This window comes from Sorex fumeus, unplaced genomic scaffold, assembly GCF_029834395.1.
Source record: "Sorex fumeus unplaced genomic scaffold, SorFum_2.1 ptg000013l, whole genome shotgun sequence".
NCBI classification, from domain to species: Eukaryota; Metazoa; Chordata; class Mammalia; order Eulipotyphla; family Soricidae; genus Sorex; species Sorex fumeus.
Genome location: NW_026606070.1, coordinates 27,650,053 through 27,669,369, shown reverse-complemented (window position 1 = coordinate 27,669,369; position 19,317 = coordinate 27,650,053). Strand labels below are relative to the sequence as shown.

At 43.3% G+C, this 19,317-nt stretch overlaps 2 protein-coding genes across 2 annotated transcripts in view; both read left to right on the top strand.

Annotated features, from left to right (window-relative positions):
* The window catches only part of SPMAP2L (sperm microtubule associated protein 2 like), a 51,631-nt gene extending 40,460 nt beyond the window's left edge, over positions 1-11,171 (top strand). The window contains exons 8-11 of the mRNA XM_056111189.1: positions 2,666-2,771; positions 6,254-6,385; positions 9,425-9,600; positions 11,054-11,171. Of these exons, the coding sequence (XP_055967164.1) occupies positions 2,666-2,771; positions 6,254-6,385; positions 9,425-9,600; positions 11,054-11,171 (532 nt within the window). The remainder of the gene's footprint in view (positions 1-2,665; positions 2,772-6,253; positions 6,386-9,424; positions 9,601-11,053) is intronic.
* Positions 1-19,317, top strand: part of ARL9 (ADP ribosylation factor like GTPase 9) — a 202,288-nt gene that overhangs the window by 58,502 nt on the left and 124,469 nt on the right. The gene's annotated exons all lie outside the window — the stretch shown is intronic.

The window sequence follows — 19,317 nt, the reverse complement described above, 5'->3', positions numbered from 1 at the left end:
CGGACTCTCCGAGAGGGGCGGAGGAATCGAACCCGGCTCGGCCAGGCTGGCTGTGCACAAGGCAAATGCCCTCCCACTGTGCTATTGCTCCAGCCCTCTTGTATGATACCACCTCCTGGAAATTTCCAGAATAGGCAACTCCACAGAGATAGAAAATTTCAGTAGTTTCCTGGGGTGTTTGTAGGGGAGTAATAGTGAGAAGCTGTTAATAATAGGGGATTTTCCCTGGTTTGATGAAAATATCTCAAAATTATTGGTGATGATTGTACACACTTATGAGTATGTCTGATCCACTCCACTGTAGATTATAAAAGAGTCATTCTATGATATTTAAAAAATTAGAAAACATAGTACAGAGACCAGAATGAAAATATGAAGGTTAATTTCTTGACTTGAATGTAACCAACCCCAGTTCTATTCCTGTACCATATATGGTCCCTGAGCACCATCGAGAGTGATCCCTGGGCACAGAGCAGGGAGTAAGCCTTGAGCACCACAAGGTGTGATATATTTTTATATTCACCATGGAATATTATTTTATGTAGTACATAATTGTATGCCATTTTTAAAAACTTAACAACCACCCTACAATATATATTCTCAATACATAGAAAAATATATTGAGAAAGCCCTTTTCTCTATCGGGTTTGTGGGTTTGCTGATTCCTTAGTTGGTTTTACTCTAGGAAAGAAATACATGAAGAACAACCTATGAAAGTTAACTAAATTGGTGGCAGTTATGCCAGCTCATTATTATGATGGGGAATGTCTTTGTGTGGATTAGCATTTTTATTTGGAGGATTTAATATGAGTTTTGAGAGGAAGTGTGTGTAATCAAAAAATAAATGAGTGAGCGTGATGGGCAGTTGCAGTGTCTCTCTTGCCCACAGCATGCGTTTGATGGCCATGAGCCGCTTACTCATCCCAGCCTGCAGCCACCACCAATGGATGCATGAAGGAAGGCCACCAGGCTAGTTGATGATCAGTTGCCATTAATTCCATTCTCCCCATGGGCCTGTTCCAGTCTCACTAAGTGCCCCATTCCAGTCTCACACTGCCCCTCATTCCCGTCTTCTCCTGTCCCCTATGCTAGTCTCTCCGTGCTCCATCTGGAAGCCCCCTTCTAGCCCCAACCTCCAAGCCTTGGGGGTAGCAACCACACAGGTTAGGCAGCACAATCAACATATGAAAGCTTCCTTCCTTCTTTCCTTCCTTCCTTCCTTCCTTCCTTCCTTCCTTCCTTCCTTCCTTCCTTCCTTCCTTCCTTCCGGGAAGCTCTTCTAAAGATCTCCTGCAGTCAGGAGATTCACTCAAAGACCAAATACCAGCTAGGAGTGTGTTTCTCCTTTCCTTAGTCCAATAACCATCATCTCAATTCTACTTCTTAATATTAGTCATTTTGTATGGACACAGTAAGAGATACATTAAGGTAGGGTGGCTCTCCTTGAGTCATCTCACTATAGATCCCAGACTACAATGCTCAAGATAGATTAGTCTTTCCTAACCCTAAAAGGGTCCTAATCCTGTTGTTACTCTTTGGATCATGATAGAAATTGTCCATGACATGCTCTTAACTTAGAGCTAAGTATTATGGCTCTTGACCTGACCCATTTCGATGCCAGTGCACCTCAAAGCTTGCCCTGGGTTCATCTAGTCCCTCGTCGGGACCCTGCTTTTGGGGTGCTAGGAACTAGGGGCAACTGAAGCTTAAATCTAGGAAGCAGATGCTCAGGAGTGAATATAATTTGGAGTCAATAATTTGTAACTCCCAAGTTACAAACTCATAGCATTAACTGTCTTCCTGTGTCTGTGCAAAAAGAATATAGCTCTGAAGTAAACTATGCAAAAGGAAATAAGGGAAGGAGAAAAGAAGTATTTCAATTACAAATACAAAATCAGAGATTCCTGAGGAATTTGACTTTACAAATTAGGGAAAAATGGTGATTAACTGGTTGGGGAAGAGAGTACAGAGAAGTGGTTAAAGATAAACACACTGGAATGGAGTGCCTCGGGAGCATTGTGATGGGTGTAACCCAATAAACACAATAAAGCTCCCTGCAGCCAGGGAGAAATGACATACCAATGTTATCCTACAGAAGTGAAGTGTTTATTTTTTAATTTCAAGTCCTCATTCTATAGATGAACCATAAATTGATCCCAGTTTTGTTCAATGAAATTAAGAAAAATCTAAATTCACTGCATAAAGCAAGTATTGCTAAATTTGGGGAGGGGGTAGTTTGGGCCATACCTAGGGGTGCTCAGGTGTTACTCTTGGCTCTGCACTCAGGAATTACACATGGTGGTGCATGGGGATGGGAGGGGACATATAGGATGCCAGGGATTGAACCTGGGTCAGCCGTATCCAAGGCAAGCCACCCTACCCGCTGTATTATCTCTTTAGTCCCTGTTTTATAAAATTTTGGTTTAATATATGCACAGTCAGATTTACATCTACTGTACCACAATAAGAATGCACACTATAAAGAAAAATTTGGAGAGCAATAATTTTTCAGAAAGCAGTATTAATTATGGGAGAGATGATCCAACGATATAAATAATATGTATATAGTTGATACTGGAGCTTGATTATCGTAAATAAAAAATGCAGTTGTTGTTTCTCTAATAATTATACTATTTTATGTTCCATTTGTGTATAATCGCTTCAGTGATCAAGTAACAAAAAGATCCTTTCGAATGTCTGACCCTTCTCCTCGACTATTAAGACTTTCAATAGCCAAAGAGATAGATCCAAACTACGTACCTCCAAGAAAAGTAAGTTGACCCATGGGAAAGAAAATGTCTCCTGTGGACTTTGTAACATATAACAGTTCTGTGACTCCTCTATACTTTTTGGTGTTCATTTATTTTTCTTCTTCATTTTCCCTTCTTAACAACTGAACTTTTCTCCTTTCCTCTCTGTGTCTAATGGGTGAGTGGGTCTTGATCCAAAAAGCTGAACCACCTTGTGTTGTGTTTAGTGTTTTGTGATATTAAACTGCAATTATGGGAGCTGGTGAAGAAGTCTAAGAGAGGTTGCCGGGGCAGTTGGAACTTGTGTGTGACACCAAAGATCTGAAGCTCTGGGAGTTGGTAGGGGTGGGCCAGCAGTTCCCCGGAAGTTACTACTTCACGAAAAGCCATTGCAGATTCTTCGGGCAAGAAGTCTAAATTCCCCAGACAGGGGAGGAGGGACTTACTATGGCAGAGAAACCTCAATAGTGTTTAGAAATTTCAAGTCTTCCCCCAGTTTAATTGGAATCTGTCTATCTAGTCCCAATTCAATTATTGAGGTTTCATTCCTTCAATACATTGCTCTGACCTTGTTAGAGGGACTGTATGCTTTGCGGGCTGGAGCAATAGCACAGCAGGTAGAGCATTTGCCTTGCACGCAGCCCACATGGCCGCCCGAGTTCGATTCCTCCGCCCCTCTCGGAGAGCCCGGAAAGCTACCAAGCGTATCTCGCCTGCACAGCAAAGCCTGGCAAACTCCCCGTGACGTATTCGATATGCCAAACACAGTAACAAGTGACACAATGGAGACGTTACTGGGCCCGCTCAAGCAAATCTATGAACAACGGGAGGACCGTGACCGTATGCTTTGCGAATTTTGTTTGCACTGTAATTCACAGACTCAAAATTTGCTACTGAGTTTGGTTTTCAAAATTTTCAACCCTGTAACTTTAGAGGAGAGTTAGCATTTAGTAAGCCACGGAAGCTTTCTAACCCCTTAAACACATCTTTAAACTTAAAGGCTGAAGCTGATGATTTCTTTCCTTAAATTCCCTTAGAAGAATTAAAACTTTGAAGCAGCTCATTAACCTGACTATACTTATCCACTAAAATGTCTCTTAGAACAGATATCTCTCAGTCTTTTTTTTCCTCTCTCCCTGACTACATGCTAGGGACTATAAGTATCTCTCTCCCACATCTGCTTCCTGTTCCCCCTTAGATCATGAATACCCTTAAATAAAATCAACTCCAAAGCACAGTATACATCATCTAGGGCCAATACCGGGAAGCTATCCTTCAGTGCTTGATTTGGTTATCTTTGGCTTTGTTTCATACCATCCTCAAAGTTAATAGGATAAAGCCACCACTATTTTGTAAGGCTCAAGGATTTTATGACTCAGAAATGAGCAAGCAGGTATGCTTTGTCTCTATTCCAGTAATTGGGGCGTCAACTGGGTTACGGCCAATGGCTTTCTGTCTTCCGAAATGGGGAAGGCTTGGAATCTTGGAAGCCTTCTGCACACCTTAAGTCAGCTTCTTTGCCATAACAAAATACCATAGTCTGAGTAGTGAAACAATGTATTTCTCACAGTTCTGGGGGTGGAGAAATCTAAGGTCCAGATGCCAGCATATATTATTCTTCTTTTGGGTAGCTCGAGGACCTCCCAGATGTGCTAAGGGCTAAGTCTTAGTTCTGTGCTCAGGGATCACTCTTGATGGTGCTCAGGATCAAACCTGGCCAATGCACTGTTCTATCTGTTCAGCCCCGAGATACTCTCCTTGATAAGGAGTCTGCCTTGCACCTTTTTGGTGCTCACATGACCTACATTTTGGCAGTGTGTCCAGAAAATTTTTTTTATCTTTTTGGGGGGAGGGAGCACACCTGAAAGTGTTCAAGGATTACTCCTGCCTCTGTGCTCCAGGATTACTCCTGGCGGGTCTTGGGAGAACCATACTCAGGACCAGGGATAGGACCAAGATCCTCTGTGCTATCTCTGTAGAACCAACTTTATAACTCATCTAAAGTTAACTGCCTCTACTCCTACTACCATCACAGTTGGGGTTCTGGCTCCACTATGGGAAATGTGGGAGGGAGCAAATAAAATCAACCTACAAAAAAAACATTTGTGAGAATGACTTGAAGGCTGCATGTGTTAGGAATATCTTCAAGAGCTCATGCATGTCCGTGTGGCTTAGAGGTCTCTGGCACAGCATAGAGCCTCTGAAAAGAGGATACCCTAAAGTGCAGTGTTCCGAAGGCAGCCGTTTCAAAGAGTGTGCCGAAAATTGCATGTTTCTATAGGACTTGGCCTGGGGATCCCCAAAATTACTGCTGCCATAGTCTGCTGATTGATGGAGTTGGAGGTCTGGCCAGATTCAAGGGGCAGGAGGACACACCTTACCTCAGCAGGGTGTTGTGCTGCATGCCTGTCTGAAGCTGGGGCAAAAAGAAGGCTTGAGCCCGGGGCTGCAGTGTGCCACGGTGATGCTCTGCCCCGCACTGAATTACACAACAAAACGGTGATCCTCCTCACTCCACTCCGGGAGGGAGGAGCCATCAGGTTGCCCAAGATGGGGTGAACTGACCAAGGTCACAGACCCCACCTCTGTGCGATAAATGGTAAAGAATTTAAGAGTCTTGTTAGTTGCTTCAGGCGGCTGTTAGGGTTGGGAGGGAAACAGGATATTGATGGAGGGACAGCCACACTGGTGGTGTTGGAACAACTAAATGCTCAAAACAACTGCATATTGAACAACTTTGTAAAATCATGGTGTTTTTAATAAAAAAAATAATTAAAAAATAAATAAAGGGAGAAAAAAAAGAATTTACAGCGTTTTAGGGAAAAAGCTGCCACACCAGTAATGTGGACCTTTTGGTGCCCTTGCATGTGTATGCCAAAAAGAACCTTCAGAGGTATGAGCTTAATTTAAATTATTCACCACCCATTTTTATTTATTTTCCTATATTTATTTTATTTATTTTGGTTTGGGGGCCACATCTGGTGGTGCTCAAGGTTTACTCCTGTCTCTGCACTCAAAAATTACCCCTGGTCGTGCTCGGGGACCATATGGGATGCTAGGGATCAAACCTGAGTGCAAAATGGGCAAGGTAAATCCTCCACCCACTATATTATCTCTTGGCCTTGCAATCCATTTTTTACAAATCTTTAGTGATACTTGATTTTATTTCCAACCTTAACTACCTGTAAATACTTTACACTTATCAGTTGTTATGTTGGATTTCATTTGAACATTTTACTTTAACCTTCTATGTAGACCATCAGAATATGCTTACTAGTAAAAGACACTTAAAAATCTATACATTAAACTTTACAATAGACCTGAAGGGTTTTTGTTGTTGCTTTTTCAGGCCCACACCTAGCTGAACTTCCTGTAGTTGGAAGTCACTTCTGGTAGTTGGAAGTCACTTGGGAGCATGAAGTGCAAGAGATCAAACCTAGAATTTCACAGCAAATGTTTATTCTTTAATACTTAACAGATGCAATTTCATTTTCCTCTTCTAGATTGATGCCCGTATTTCTACTTCTACCCTGAGAGCAATTGCCACTCCAAGAATTATAGACCTTGCCCATCCCAGGCTGAAGATAGAGGGTTTGTGCTTTGAAAGATCAAAACTCGAGTTGCCCGTTCGTCCGGTAAGCCTTTGCACTCTCGGTTCAATTTCTATTTGTACCTTATGCTACTTTATGGGTAAAGTCACTGGAAGAGCCAGGAGGAAGCCCTGAGCACAACTGGGTATGAACACCGTCATATCCTCCTAAATATAAAAAGAGATGAAGATGTGGTTAAGGTGGTTAGAGGGCCAATATCGTGGACTTTGGAGTCATAAAAACAGACCCTACCACCACCACCAGATTAGCTCTATTCGGGACAACCTCCTAGAGTCCTATTTATTCAAGGATGTGAAGGCCCCCTGTTTGCCAGGCACCATTACCAATGAATGAAGGAACTGGAGCTCCTGTTAGTAAAGACAGAACAATAAACATAAAGTAAAGAACAGATAGCGATTTGTTCTGGGAGTAAAATAATGGAAAATGAATGCCTTTGGGGTGGAATAAGCTAGGGAAGGAGCTACTTTGTATGGGAAAGCATGATACAGAAGCAATACTGTGTGGGTGGGTGTGGAGGAGAGTCTTGAGATCTTGACAGTAGCTAGCTTAGTGACCCTTAGACAAATCACTTAATTCCCAACTTCTTGAGATATGCAATGGCAATTATAGGGGTTGAAAGGTAGCTCAAGGGAATGGAGCTCATACTTTGTATGTCCCAAACATTTTTTTAAAATTTTTATTAGTGAAACACCATGAGGTACAGTTGTAGACTTACATATTTTTGTGCTTGGGTTTCAATTATACAATGTTTGAGTACCCATTCCTGCACCAGTGCCCATTTTCCACCACCACTGATCCCAGTATCTCTCCCACCCCCCATCCCCCCATCCCACCCTGTCTCTGTGGCAGGTATGTCCCAAACATTGAGCCCAAGACCTGGTACCTTGCTTCACCAAGGCCTGGGGTGACCTTGCTAACTCCCTTGCACCAAACCATGAGGCGACACCACCAGGCTGTGTATTACTGGTAATTATCCTCCAACCCTAAATACCCAGGAAGTTTCTTTCTTTGCAAAAAAAAAAAAAAAGGTGGGTGGAGGGAGGGATTATAGGCATCTTAACTGCTAGGATTGTTTGGGAGTTATGTTGTTGCTATTATTGGGGATGATGATGTTATTGATAATGATATAGTTTATACAATTCTGAGTGTCAAACTCATGGTTTCATACATGGCAGGCGCATGATTTACTATTGAGTCATATCCTAGCCTCTGTTTGGGGCTAGGATATTTTTTAATAAAATAAAAATATTTTTTAAGATTTATTTATTTGCTTTTGGGGTCACACTCGGTGATGCACAGGGTTACTCCTGGCTCTGCACTCAGGAATTACTCCTTTCAATACTTGGGAAGCTGGGAATCGAACCCAGGTCGGCTGCGTGCAAGGCAAATGCCCTACCCGCTGTGCTATCCCTCCAGCCCTGGGAAAATATTTTTTAAAAGTGATGATGTTGAAAATAACCAGATTCTTAGAGCCGCTAGCCACTTTGTCTCAGTGCAATACAGAGCAATTTTAGGATTATGGCATGGTATTTATTTTCCCTCCTAATTCTTTTGAATGAGCACTTAAGAGAAAGATTAACAGCTACTGGCCATCCTTCATATTTTATCAATAAAGCACCACAATAGTATTCTTTTGTTTTGTTTCTGGGCTACACACAGCAATACTCAGAAGTTACTCCTGGCTCTGCACTCAGTAATTACTCCTGGCAGTGCTCTGGGAACCATATGGGTTGCTGGGGGATCACTCTAACCACTCTACTATCATTCTGGTCTCCTAGAGAGATGTTTTTTACCCTCCTAGAGAGATGTTTTTTCATTCAGTGTTAATTATGTGCCAGCACTGATTCTAGCTGATCACTCATAAGAACTTCCTTCAGTTTGGATTGGAATGAGGAGAAGCAGAAAATAAATATATCAACAGGCAGATGAGAGAGGTAATTCGGGGGTTGGTAAGTGCTAGGTAGATTAAGTAGATACTGTAGAAGAGGGCAATTATTCGGATTTACTTTTGGCAGTCAGGAAAGAACTCCTAAAGGATTTGATGTTCGAATCTAGTGACTTGTCTGATGGAGAAGCTGCTGTGCCATGGTTGAGGAGGGAGGATTTCAAGTGGAAGTACCAGGGTGGGAGATGGAAGGAACAGAGCCAGCCATGTGGCCTATGTGACTTGATTTATAGTGATGGAGGTGGGGAGAGGAGGAGGAGAAACGGGAGACAAGTGGGATGAAGCAGGACCATGCTCGACTTTCCAGGGCCAAAATTTGGCAGACAGAAAGAAAGAGAGAGAGAGAGAGGAGAGAGGAGAGAGAGGGAGGAGAGAGAGATGAGAGAGAGGAGAGAGAGGAAAGAGAGGAGAGTGGGAGAGAGAGGGAGGAGAGAGAGAAGAGAGGAAGGGGGGGAGAGAGAGAGAGAGAGAAAGAGAGAGAGAGAGAGAGAGAGAGAGAGAGAGAGAGAGAGAGAGAGAGAGAGAGAATACCCAGAAGTTCCCAGAGGCTCTTCCTGGTTCTGTGTTCAAGAATGACCCCTGGCAATGCTGGGGGAACCTCATATGCAGTGTCAGGGATTGAACTGGAGTCAACTGCATGCAAGGCAAGCGCTTCACTTTCTGTACTATCTCATCCCCGAAACATTCTTCTGAATAAAGCTAGAAGCCAATGGTAGGTTTATTATGATCTGACTTTGACTTCACAAAGTCAGAGTGTCATTTCGTAGTGATGATTAAGAGTGATAGAGGGCAGTCACTTAGAACAAGGCCTAGTGCACAGAGGGAGTCTATTTGAAATGCCCGCTCTCTTCCTCCATGATGGGGCCACAAAGTTTATCTCATCATGGAACAAGAATAGAATCCGACAGGCAAGTGAGGCCTCTGAGACTGTAAGAAGAGAAATGGCAGGTTAATGAAATAGAGCAGGAGCGAAGAAATTTGCCTTCTATGCAGCCAGCACATATTCGATACCTGTCACCAACTGTGGTTCCCCAGCACTGCCAGGAGTAAACCCTAAGCATAGCTGGCTGTGGCCCCCAAATTTTGCATGTGTTTGTGTCCTTTCTTTTCCACTGTAGATATCCCAGGCAGCTTTGCAAGCCATACCTAGCCCCCGCATACAATCTCTAGCAAAAGCTAGGCCTCTTCATGAAGAATTTATGCCTCCTCGTGATGTCTACTGGCCAGTCTCTTATGCTGCTACTCATTCCAAAATATCTCCCAGGATTCAGGAACTAGCTCATCCAAGTGCAAAGTAAGTTAATTTCAGACTAACATGGGCTGGTGAAGATGGGATGGGGAAAGGAGAAAATTGATCTAGTAAGGTCAGACTAAGAATTATAGATGCCCTGGAAAGATTCTTAAAAAATCACTTACTGGTTGCCTTTAATATGAGCAATCTATGATCTTTCTACATAAATAGAAAGCTATAGTTAAAGGATTGGTCAATTCAGTGACATTTAGATGTAGGAGGCAAATCTTGAAATATGGACATGGGACTATTTAATGTGTAATTGCTAAGTGTAACAAGTTGCTGAACAGAGCACACAATAAGTTTGGTAAGGAAACATACATGTGCCTTTTGCCTATAATATCTCAAAGACTGTACAAGAAGGTAAGAAGCAAAACTTACCTTTAGATTCCAGGGAAGAAAATAAACTTTTTTTTCATTAAATAGGATTTTTTTTTGTGGAGTAATACCTGTTAGTGCTCCAGGACCACTCCTGGCAGTGCTTAGGGGATATATGTGATTTCAGGGTTCAGGTTTTAGGCTTCAAAACAGCTGCATGCAGGGCACCTTAACCTTTGTACTCTCTCCAGCCCAGATTTTGTATTTTTAATGTGTTTTTATCATATGTGCATGTATGGCCTATTTAAAATACATAAGAAGGTTAATGTCATTTTATGAGGTTGGGGAGACTTCTAAACTTCCCAGAAATTTGATTCAGTTTGTTGCCTTAAAGGGATGATACCTGGTACCCCATTTAAAGCATCACTCAGAAAATCTTTCAGACACTGGAAAAACTGAAACATGACTTCTCTCTTTTGGCAGTGGGAGTTGGGCCACACCTAGCAGTGCACAGAGGCTGTTCCTGGCTCTGTGATCAGAAGTGACCCCTAGAGATGTTTGTGGGGACCATATGACTCAGGGAATTGACAGAGGATCAGCCACATGCCAAGGAATATGCCTTATCCACTTTATATAAACAAAATATTTTTATTTTTGTTTATATGAACTTTTATATAAACAAAATATTTTTAAATGTTCATGGTTTTCATTAGAAAGAAGACCAAAGTTTAACATCAAATGTCACAAAATTCATACTCTATTCATTGACTAAAGGAAAGAATAATAGCAGATGCTCAAGGTTCTATCCCAAGGGCAAGGATATTATTTGGTAGTAATGTTTTAAAGATGGGGGACTGCCTGACTTGTTTCAACATCCCCAGATTATTGAGAAATTTCCTGAATTAACTTTCTGTGGAAAGAGCAGATGTTGGTTATCGCCACAGGCAATTCTTAAACTTATCTGAGCCTTCTTTTCCTTATTTGTAATGTACTAGTTATGCACTTTCTTTCGTGGGGTGCTTCTGAGATTCAGATGGAGGTCACAGAATGCCTGCCATGAAAGTAGCTGTTGAAAAATCTAAGTTCCCTTTTCCGCTCATCTTATTTCAAGTTGAATTTCTTTCCCCTCCTATTTCAGGTCTCCTATGCATATCGTTTATTATGATCCTGAAGTCTTTAAAGTCAAGCCAACTGCTTTGAAAGCACACTGTACTCACCGGATTGAAGAATTGGCCATACCTATTACACGGCCATAACAGAAACAGAAAAGCTCCATCAATCAAGCTCTAGTTTTGCATTTAGAACATGTTAGACTTGGTGTCCTACTCTGGCACTGATAGCTTGTCACCCCCACATCCCCTACTGCGGTGAGCATCACATGGCAATTGCTGCTGGTGCCTACAGTCCTGTCTTTGGAGGGTGTGGGGACTCCAGCATGCAATAAAAGAAAGAATGATAACTTGCCTTGTTAACTTCATTATCTCCTCCCAGGCAGTTGAGCAGTTGAGCTGCTGAAGAAACACCTCCTTCGATTAGCCTGCAGCCTCTCCTCAGTGGTGACATAAAAGTGTCAATAGTCCCAGGGAGAGAGGAGATGTAGACTAGACAATCTCATTCCTGGCCAAGGAAGCTGATTCTGAAATGAGGCCTCAGCAAATCTTAACCTATACCAACTAGTACAAAGCATCTAATTTTTCTTTGAAGATTACAGTCACACCTAGAGGTGCTCAGAGGTTCCTGGTGGCACTGTGCTCAGGAGTAACCCTTGGAGGTGTGTGTGTGGGCGGGCACCGTGCACTATCAGGAATGGAATATGAGTCAGGTGCATGCAAGGCCTTAACTCCTGCACTATATCCCCAGCTCCCTGATGACAAAATTTTCTCACAAGAAGGGACCAATCAATGGTCTTCACTATTGGAATTTGAAGATTCCACCAAGAGACAGCCAAGTTTTCCCTGCCTCTATTTTGGGGCATTATGGTTTGCAATACAGATACTGAGAGGCCATCATGTTTGGTCCTTTATCTTCTTTCAGCACACATCTCCCATCCTGAATGATTCCTCCAATCATCATTGTCTTAGTGATCCCTTCTCTATCCCAGCTGCCTTTGAAAGGAGTGGTCCTGACTGCAACTGGTGGGCTCCCCTTGGTGTGAGCATGTTCTGGATCCCAGATTGGCTAAATGAACAGCTGGACATCTTTCTCTGTGGTCAGTGGGTTAAATCCTTTTAGGTGTGACTCATGGGAGCCAAACCAGGGCAGATCTGAACTACAGTGACCTACAGTTGGCCGACCAAGGAGTGTGCTGGTTGCTGACAAGACTGAGCTGACCACATCATCCAACTGCCCCACTGCCTGCCAGAGGGTTTGGTTACCTAGAGGGGAGATCCTGGCCCATGGCCGCTGTTGGCAACAGACATACCACAGATTGCTCGAGAAAGCACGTGAAGGCACATGCTCTTTGCTAGCTTGTGTGGGTCTTTCTTTTCCACCTGGGAGGGGCTGCCACATAGAAAAGTCCCCCACCCGTAGCAGCCTGCAGCGGCCTGTCTGTCTGCTCCCTGTTGCCAAGGCGTGGTCCGCTAGAACATCCAGAGGGTGGGGCATCCTGGGCCGAGGTGCAAGACAAGGCAGGCAGAGGGCCAGGGACAGAGAGGCAGATGTGGGGAGAAGCAGCAGGTCTCAGGATGGAGCAGAGGCCAAGTCACTCTGTGAATCCAGAAATGTCATGATGGAGGAGGCAGCTGCCCTGTGAGTTGGGAGGGGGGGACATCAATGGAAAGTGACAGGGACCCCCAAGTCATACACCACCTTTGGCTGATTATCTAAGCAGACGGGCATGTCCAGGCTTGAGGTAATTCATGAGCACCAGAGTCTGGGCTTGGCAAGCCAATAGCAGCATGGAGGGCAGGAAGTGACCTTCTGTTCTGTGTCTTCCAGGATTGGTGGGGAGAGTGGGCATAAAGTCCAGGACACATGCAGGCCATGAGGCCAAGGTGTGCTTTGGGCAGTACAGGTCCTGGGTTACACCCCTAGCACCACGTATGCCTGGGATCATGTGTGTTTAGGCAGGAACAGGGTCTGTCTTCTGTGCCATGAGGTGAGTGTCCCCTAAGAGGACAAGGCAGCCTCAGCCAGCCAGTGTTACAGGTCTTAAGAGAAGCATGGAGAATTCTTCCTGGATCTGTTGAATCTCAAGTGTTTTCTGCATAGGAGCCATAGAAGATAATTCAATGGGGAAGGTGCTTGTCTTGAGAGCAGCCAACCTGGATTCAATTCCCAGCACCTCATATGGTTCCCCCTGAGTCCACCAGGAGTGACCCCTGAGCACCACCAGGTATGGCCGCCCCAACAAAAAACAAAACAAATAAAAATTAGTTTCAAAATGTCATCCGCTTAGAAGCCAGAGTGGGTAAGGCCTTTGCCTTGCACACAGCTGATCAGGGTTCGATCCCCAGCATCCCATATGGTCCCCTGAGCACTGCCAGAAGTAATTTCTGAGTGCAGAGGTAGGAGTAACCCCTGAGTATCACCGGGTGTTCTTCTTCTACAAATGTCATCTGTTTAAAATAATCTTTTATACTGACTTTGGGTACTCACAAATGAAGTATGATAATGAATTATTGTCCAGAGGTATAAGGTCATGTGATTAAATGGTTCTCTGCAGCTCCCTGCAACCTGGAATTCCACTTTAGTTGGCAAACCATAGTTCTCTTTAGTCACATCTTCAGAACTATGATGATTTGAAGTCATTGAAATCCTATGAGTGATTTTAATATTAATTCCAATTGTTATTGTAAACATTTACTATGACTAAATTGGGAAGATTTTACTAATCCTATTAAGTATATCATGATGATATAAAAATATGCTAGGAAAGATATATAATATGCTAGAACAAAGGGTTACAAAAGCACCTTTATAGAGCAAATAAAACTGAAGAGAGGAAGTTTAAATCTGACAATCGATATTAATAAGATCAGTCAAACTAGTTAATACTGTGGTTCTCATTTAAAAGATAGTCCTATGAGGAATTTTCAGGTCTCTGAAAATAACATTAAGCATGAATGTCAAAGTGCTTTTTTTTTTTTTACCTCAGACAACAATTATAGATTTCATTACTCCAGGAGTGCAGTCCTAATACTCTTTAGTCTCCAGATTATGGGAGGGATCTCCTGAAGGATTCACGACAAAGGCTAAAAGCTTTCCCTTTTACACCTTTTTAACCAAAGTGGGGCTGGGGGTGAGCATCCCTTCACTGAGATGGGCTAGTAAACCGGAGGAGGGTCTCCTTGGAACATCAGAGGCTGGATGCTTTGGGAACTTCTGAGGAGAGCAGGACCCTGGTTGGTCCTGAGGAGGTTCCTGTGCCCAGGCTGCTGTGCCCCCTCTGAGCCACAGTGTTTCATGTCAATCCATGCAATGAAACTGCATTTAGCCAACACTTGTGGACTCTATGTCTACCTTACCAAGTTTTGTTTTCGGTATCTATAAATAAATCTTAAACAGGTGCTCAAGAGGCTGGAGCAATAGCACAGCGTGTAGGGCATTTGCCTTGCATGCAGCTGACCTGGGTTGATTCCCAGCATCCCATGTGGTCCCCTGAGCACCGCCAGGAGTAATTTCAGAGTGCAGAGTCAGGAGTAATCCCTGTGCATCGCTGAGTGTGACCCAAAAAACAAAACAAAACAATAACAACTACAAAAAACACAGGTGCTCAAATGAATACACTCACTGTTAATCAGATTGTGATTTTGTGTTTTGACTTTCTCTTTCCTCTCCATCCCTGTCCCCCCAAACTCCCGCCCCTGGTATTCAGGAATGCATGGTGTGAAGGAGGGGAAGGAGCAGTGGGAGGCCCCTCACTGTCAGGACAGACTGTCATGTGCTTTTATGGAATAAGTATTTCGTACCAGGACTGGACAACAGAGCAGATTCCTCATGAGAGAAGATGAAAGGAATGAGCGCACTGGCCAGAACAGGAATACCAAAGGATCTCTCTTTCCTGTGGCCAGCTGCTCAGCTCCGTGGAGCAAAACAATCCTGCTGGCTGGGATTTGCCTTAAACCTGAGCTGGCTGTGATATTATTATTATTATTATTATTAATTTTTTATCCCCAGACAACATCAGACCAGTTGCCTGATTATTACCCTTGTTTAGACTCAGCAATACATGGGATAAAGAGATGCCAGGAGACTGGGAAGGTGGGGGGGAAGGAAGTCTTCTCTTGGCAGTCTCTCTCTAAAGTGATAGAAATATTCTGAAATTATAGAGGGATGCAATTCACACAATTCTGAAAACACATGGAAAACCTCTGAATTAAATGTTTTGTTTTGTGGGGGCCACATTTGACTGTGCTCTGGGCTTACTCTTGGCTCTGATCTCAGAAATTACTCATGGTGGTACTTGGGGGTGTTAGGGTCCAAGAATGGGAGACCCCGCCCCTGATGTCACACAAAGTGTCCAGTCAGTAATGCAAGCCATACACGGAGTTTATTCAAGCCAGCTAGCTGGGGTCGAGCCATCAGGCACGCAGGCCAAGGCAAGACCCTGTATCAAAGAAACTTCAAATCTTATAGATGCTGTTTGTGTCACTGTTTGCACTTCTGTGGGTTACACACTTCAGAGAAAAACCATGTTGGTGGGTTCTGTAAGTAGGTCGCCCAGAGGTGCCATCTCACTTATCCCAGGATGTTCTAGTGGTTTCTCACCCTTCTTCTCAAGCCTAGATATCCTTGAAAGATAGCGATTGCAAAAGAAAGAGCAAGTTTGCAAGTTTGCTCTAGTTTCTCCTTCCTGCCAGAAGGGTGAGTGTCGGAATCTATTACCACAACCTGTGGGGGCTTCTTGGGCCTTGGCTCCTCCTCAGTCAACAGAGGGAACCCTCTGTGGTACCAGGGATCAACCCCAGATTGATTACATGCAAGGCAAGTGCCTTAACCCCTGTACTCTCTGTTCCATTAATTATATATATATATATATATATATATAGAGAGAGAGAGAGAGAGAGAGAGAGAGAGAGAGAGAGAGAGAGGCATACACCTGGAAGTTCTTAGAGCCTAATGCTGCTCTGATGAGTCTGATTCTGGTCTGATGCTGCTCAGGGTGCCTGGGATCAAACCTGGGTATCCCACATGTGAAGCCCTGACCCCTATTATACATTTGTTGTGGAATGTGTTCAGAGAGTGTTCAGGGTTTTCTCCTGAAGTTATACTTAGGAAACACTCCTGGAAGGATTTGGAGGAGCTATCTAGGATTCTGAGGATTAAACTGAGGTTGGCAACATGCAAGGCAAGTGCCCTATCCATAGTATTATCCAACCCCCAATTCTTTTAAATATGACTGGAAGTAAATGAATTACACCTCAATCAGCAACATATTGAACCCTGTTGAGTTTACATTCTAGAAGTAAGAACAGTGAATTTCAATCACAACTATCTGTTTTCTTAAAATTTTATTTTCATAAAGTAATTCACAATGGCTGGAATAGCAATAGCACAGCGGGTAGGGCGTTCGCCTTACAAGCGGCCAACATGGCCGACCCGAGTTCGATTCCTCCACCCCTCTCGGAGAGCCCGGCAAGCTACCGAGAGTATTCGATATGCCAAACACAGTAACAACAAAGTCTCCAATGGAGACGTTACTGGGCCCGCTCGAGCAAATCGACGATCAACGGGAGGGCCTTTTAATTCACAATATTTTATTATATTTAATATTCAAACACCAGTCTCACCACCACAACACCTCCCACCACCATAGTTGGGATAGTCCCACCCTGAACGCAACCCCTGCCCAAAGCAGAACCTAAATAATTCATTTTGTATTGTTTGTTATTAATAAACTGCTGATCCAAAAAACTTTCCTTAGAGGAGAGTGTGTGAAGGTTGTTGTATTTCACCCAGGGACCATTAAGCCCTTCTATATGAAGTTACTAACATGCTGTTGAAGGTTAAGCCTTGTTTGGTTATATATATTATATATACATATATATCTGTAAATTATATTTTCCTCTAATATTGGTTGCCTTTTACTTTAAACCCCACCAAATATGGTGCTCTACTCTTGGAATATTAGTGTTGCAAGGTATGAGATGTCCAGGGATAGGTTTACTCGTGGATGAGGCTCAGCCTGAGCGTGTGGAGAGTGGCCGTGAGCATGGCAACAGTTGAGTTCTGGAAGTTTTGGCTGCCGGTGTGGGGTCCTTGGGGCTTGGAAGGCCTCACCCACCCACCTTCAGGGTGCCCCAAATGAAACAGCCTGGTGCAGGTCCGGCAGCATGGCTCTGGCAGTGTCATTTTATGCTCTCTTCCGAGAGAGAAGGACAATGAGTCCACAGCTGTCTATTAAAATCATGTGGGAACTTAAGAAAAGTCTTGAAGCTGGGCCATACTGAACAATGAAATCAGAATTTCTGGGCTAGTAGGATTAGAACACAAGGGCTTGTCAACCAACACACATGGTTACCTTGCACAACCGAGGTTGAGATCCATGAGACTATAGCATCATAATTCCTATCCGGTGGGGTCACTCAAGAAGGGGCTCTTCTTGTGCTTCTCCCCACCCCCATTTTCTCTTTACTCTCTCTCTTGCTCATTTTTTGGGTTTTGGGTTTTTTGTTTGTTTGTTTTTGGTTTGGGTTTTTTGGGGGGCCATACCAGTGGTGCTAGAGCTCCTGGCTCTGTACTCAGGATTGCTCCCGGCACTATTCAGGGGACCATGCAATGCCGGAGATTTAACCTGGTACTCTTGTGCAAAGCATGCATGCAGCTCATTGAGCCATCTCTCTGGCTCCTTGTCTCCTTTCCATCAACAGTGATCAGCAAAGAAAGCTGCCATGTTCTCTGGATAGATGCATCTTCCAAATCAAAATGACTCCTTAATTTCTCCTAATTTCCAGCTATTTTCCTTTCTGTGACTTCAAATCTTCAGTCATTTGAGGAAGGCACATATTATACTTTACAGTTTCCTTTTGTTTTCTCATTTATGGATTAGGTAACTGATTCAACTGTGAACAGAGGATCATCAGTTCCCCTTTGAAACAAAAGTTGGATTCTGTCCAGAGGAGTTTGTACTTCTGCACTGAATCCTTTAATTTTGTAGCTTGTGAAGTTCTGATGAGAACATTAATATGGAAGAAGCTAAAAGTGTGAAAAGTTTCACGCACAATTCTCTGGTTTGTTACGGTCCTTAGTCTTGACTTCCCAGCAGTTCAGCCTTTGGTTCCAAGTCCTCCACGACCAGCAACTCACCCATTTGCTTTGGAACTACCTTCACCCAGGCACATCTACTAGGCCCAGACCACAGTGATCCCAATCCAATCCACCAACCAGAGGATTAGCTTAAAAAAAAATGCATTCCCATAAGCTGAAACCAATCTGTAAAATGATGGAAATGGATGAAAAAAGAAAAACGGAAGATTTAAGAGACTGATCAGTCAAGGATAGACATTTTCTCTTAGACTACAATTATGACCCTCCTTGGTGGAAGGTGATAGGAGGAAACACAGAATCTGGTGACACAGCTATCACAGTGATACAAACTCTAGGGGGAATATTGAGCAGAATTCGGCAGCTGCACAAAACTTCTAGTAAGTACACAACAAATTATAGAGGGCTGTGGAGCAGAAGAAACCCAGACAAGAAAGAGCAGGGTATTAACAAGCTGAGACTGCAGATCCTCTTCAGCCTGGTGGAAAGCTATCATCTTCCTAGAAGATGATAAATGTATTAAACCAGAGTGTAGAGATTTCAATTCTTACATCGGTCCACCTGTGAAACCATTGGCCAAAGCAATAGTTAAAGCACCTCCATTCCCCCTCTAATTTCTCACTGCCTTTTCCAGGTCAATAGCCCCATTCCCCTCACCCAAAAGATGTTCCACTTTCTATCACTGTAGTTTAGCTTTGTCTGCCTTTAAGCTTCCTATGAATGGAAAGATACAGTGTGTATCTTTTTGTGTCTGGCTTCATTTACACATGACAATTCATATTGCTATAAGTACCGAGAGTTTGTTCTTTTATCACTGCTGTGCAGTATTTCATTATATATATAAATATATATATATATACACATACATACATACACACATATATATTTATGGACAAACATTGTGATATGTATATCACAATGTTTAGCCATTCTCCTATAAATGGACATTTGAGTTGTTTCAAGATTAAGTCTGATAGGAATAAAACTCTGAGCATTGAACATTGATATACATGCCTCTTTGTTTCTTGGAGGTTTTGGGGGGAGGGTAGGAATGGGGGTGGGGAATGTTATACCTGGTAGTGCTCAAAATTTACTCCTCGTTCAGAGTTCTCTCCGGGCGTTGCTTGGGGATCATATGCAGTGTTGGGGATTGAACCAGTGTCAGCCATGTGCACAGAAGAAGCCTTAATCCTT